General features: G+C 47.7%; 1 protein-coding gene across 1 annotated transcript in view; it reads right to left on the bottom strand.

Moving 5' to 3' along the window:
- The window catches only part of GPR149 (G protein-coupled receptor 149), a gene marked incomplete at its 3' end in the record, with an annotated part of 4,549 nt that extends 2,552 nt beyond the window's left edge, over positions 1-1,997 (bottom strand). Inside the window, 2 exon segments of the mRNA XM_008942859.1 lie at positions 1-65; positions 1,035-1,997. The exon segment at positions 1-65 is cut by the window's left edge and continues 1 nt beyond it. Of these exon segments, the coding sequence (XP_008941107.1) occupies positions 1-65; positions 1,035-1,997 (1,028 nt within the window).
- Positions 1,998-2,509: the final 512 nt, after the last annotated feature.

Below are 2,509 nucleotides of genomic sequence, written 5' to 3'. Positions count from 1 at the left end.
AGGAAGCTCAGTGTCTCAAAAGAAAGGCTTTGAAAACCAGTGATGTGCTGGACAACCATTTGTATCTGAAAGGCAGAGTATTTTGAAATTTAAATCACTGCAAGCACATGAAGACGCTTCCAGGAATATACAGAACATCTCACCGTGACTATGACACGAGTAAAAGACACAGGTTGTCAGTCAAGTCTGTTAGCCTCGCAATTTTGTTTCTAACAAGGAATGGAGAAAACACTGACAGAGGCTCTCCTCCTCATTCCGCACTTCTCAGAAAAATCCTCATTTAAGGCAAATGTAGATGTCTGAGCACTATTAAAACCGGCTACTCGTAATCCAAGCAACTCATAAAAGCCTGCTAGTGCAGCATCTCCTGTGTGGTACTGGGGAAGCCCCCCTCCTGATGGGCCACAGGAAAGAGAACTTGCAGCACACTGGGCTGCGCTGGAGGTGCTCTGTAATGCTCAGGTGCTAGGTCACCTGTTCTCAACAGACTCTTTTCTAATTCTGCATGAATGTACCTGTTCACAAATACACTACTACATGCACATGGACAGCACTTTGCCCCTTGTCCCCCCACCTCTCTTAGTGCTACAGAGATTACAAAGGTGCAAGCAAACCTCATTTTTCTACCCGACTCTCATTTTGTAACCAGTCTGGTAAAGGACATGATCCCAGCTGTGAGGAGGGGCACAAGAGCTTCCTTAGTACCACCCACAGAGCTCAGAATGCTCAACAAAAGCCTGGCAGACAGCTGGCAAAACAGAAGGGTGGCCCTTAGCGTCCCTGTACTCAGGTGATACAAGTGATGTGAGGATAGAGGGACATGCCAATGAACTGGGCGCTGCCAAACCTGATGGCAGCCAGTTGAATTCAGGCAGTGACACAGACCTGCTTAAAAGGACTTCTGCTGGCACAAACTACAGTCTAAGGAACAACTGCAACGGCCACTGCTCAGCTGTTTCAGCACACGGTGCACCACCTCACACCCCACTTAAATGGAAGCAAATCTTGGGAAACAAAGCAATCTGTCAAGTTACCATCATTGGGAGCCAGAGAATGACTTTTGTCAAGGCCAGAATCAGTGAGAACCGCTTCTGGGCAAAGCCCACGGTGCAGCTCCTGCTGGTCACACTGCAGGGCTCGAGCACACTGCTCTCAGCCACACCTTTCCTAAATACTGCCTCCGAGCCTGGACACGCGCCTTGGAAATGCTTCTGGCTTTTATCCACAGGGTCCACGGGTGACAGAGCTGAGGTGGCAGTACTGCAGCCTGCAGGCGTCCCAGGGGTGATGCAACCTCGAGATATCTCCTGGTAATCAATGTGCAATAATAGCTGGTGCTCGTCTGAGCACAACAGCTGGTAAGTTAGAGGAACAGAGAGCACTGTGAGGAGACAGAAGCACAGCGAGTAGACAACAAATAAAAACAAGATGTAGGAGCTGGCACAGTCAGTGAAGCAGCCCCAGGAGGTGGGGACGTACCTGCCCCAACCACAGAGAGGCAAAATGCAGATCAGCAAACTGACAATCCAAACGGTGACAATGGCCTGTACCACGCTCACTTGTCCCCTGGAAGTGCTGCAGCTCGTTGTCTGTGCTTTGTTGATGGTGTAGAAGTTGTAAGAAACTATAAGAGACCCTTTTAGGTTGCTAGAAATGCCCTGGAACAAATAGATAAGTGCTGAGGTGGTGCACAGAGGCTGGGGAAGGACATCCCTTGACCACTGGGTGAGCATGAAAATAATCACTGGCACAATGCTGATCAAGTCATCTATTGACAAAGAGGTGACAATCGCCGAAACAGTGCTTTTACTTTGCATTTTCAGCAGGGAGACTAAGGAATAAATGCTGCCCAGAAGCACTGTGAATGCAATGATAAAAGTCAAGCAGAACAGAAGGACATTCAAAGTTCTCTTCTCGCCAGGCGTATCCACAGTGCTGTGATTTTCAGTGAAGAAGCTTGTCCCATTCAGTGACAAATTACTCGGCATTATCGACATTGTCCTGGATGATTTTTTTTCCTTTCCTTCTCACTGACTCTGCAAGTTTTCCCTAGCTGAAACCAGAACTATTAGCTCCACGCCACAAGTTTCTTTGTTTTCCTAGACTCTCTTTTGTGGCATTTGATGAAGAAATATTCAGGTGAAAGCACCCTTGATAACCAGAACCACTCATGCTCCTGAAAAATCGGGCAACAATCAAGTATCAAAGATACTGAAAAAAATGCCGTTCTTCATCATCCTTTCAGTCCTGGAAGATGGTTAATTTAGGCTCTTCAGGTAATGACATGCTGTTCACTTTTGACAGAGAGGAGGCAACGTGCCTTACTCACGAGTTCCGTTGAAATGAAGGCAGAATATCAGGTATGTGCAAGCTGTAGTAAGTAGCTCAGGGAGAATCATAGTAGGGATGAGAGAGGCTGTTGGATTCTCCCTGCGCTGTTCGGAGCTGCAGGAGGGAGGAGTCAGATGGAAGCAGGATAGCAGAGGCAGGGGAGTGAGGATCTTCTCCA

This window comes from Merops nubicus, unplaced genomic scaffold (assembly GCF_000691845.1).
Source record: "Merops nubicus isolate BGI_N331 unplaced genomic scaffold, ASM69184v1 scaffold51416, whole genome shotgun sequence".
Lineage (NCBI taxonomy): Eukaryota > Metazoa > Chordata > Aves > Coraciiformes > Meropidae > Merops > Merops nubicus.
The sequence above is the reverse complement of the archived record's forward strand: the minus strand, read 5'-3'. Positions and strand labels throughout refer to the sequence as shown.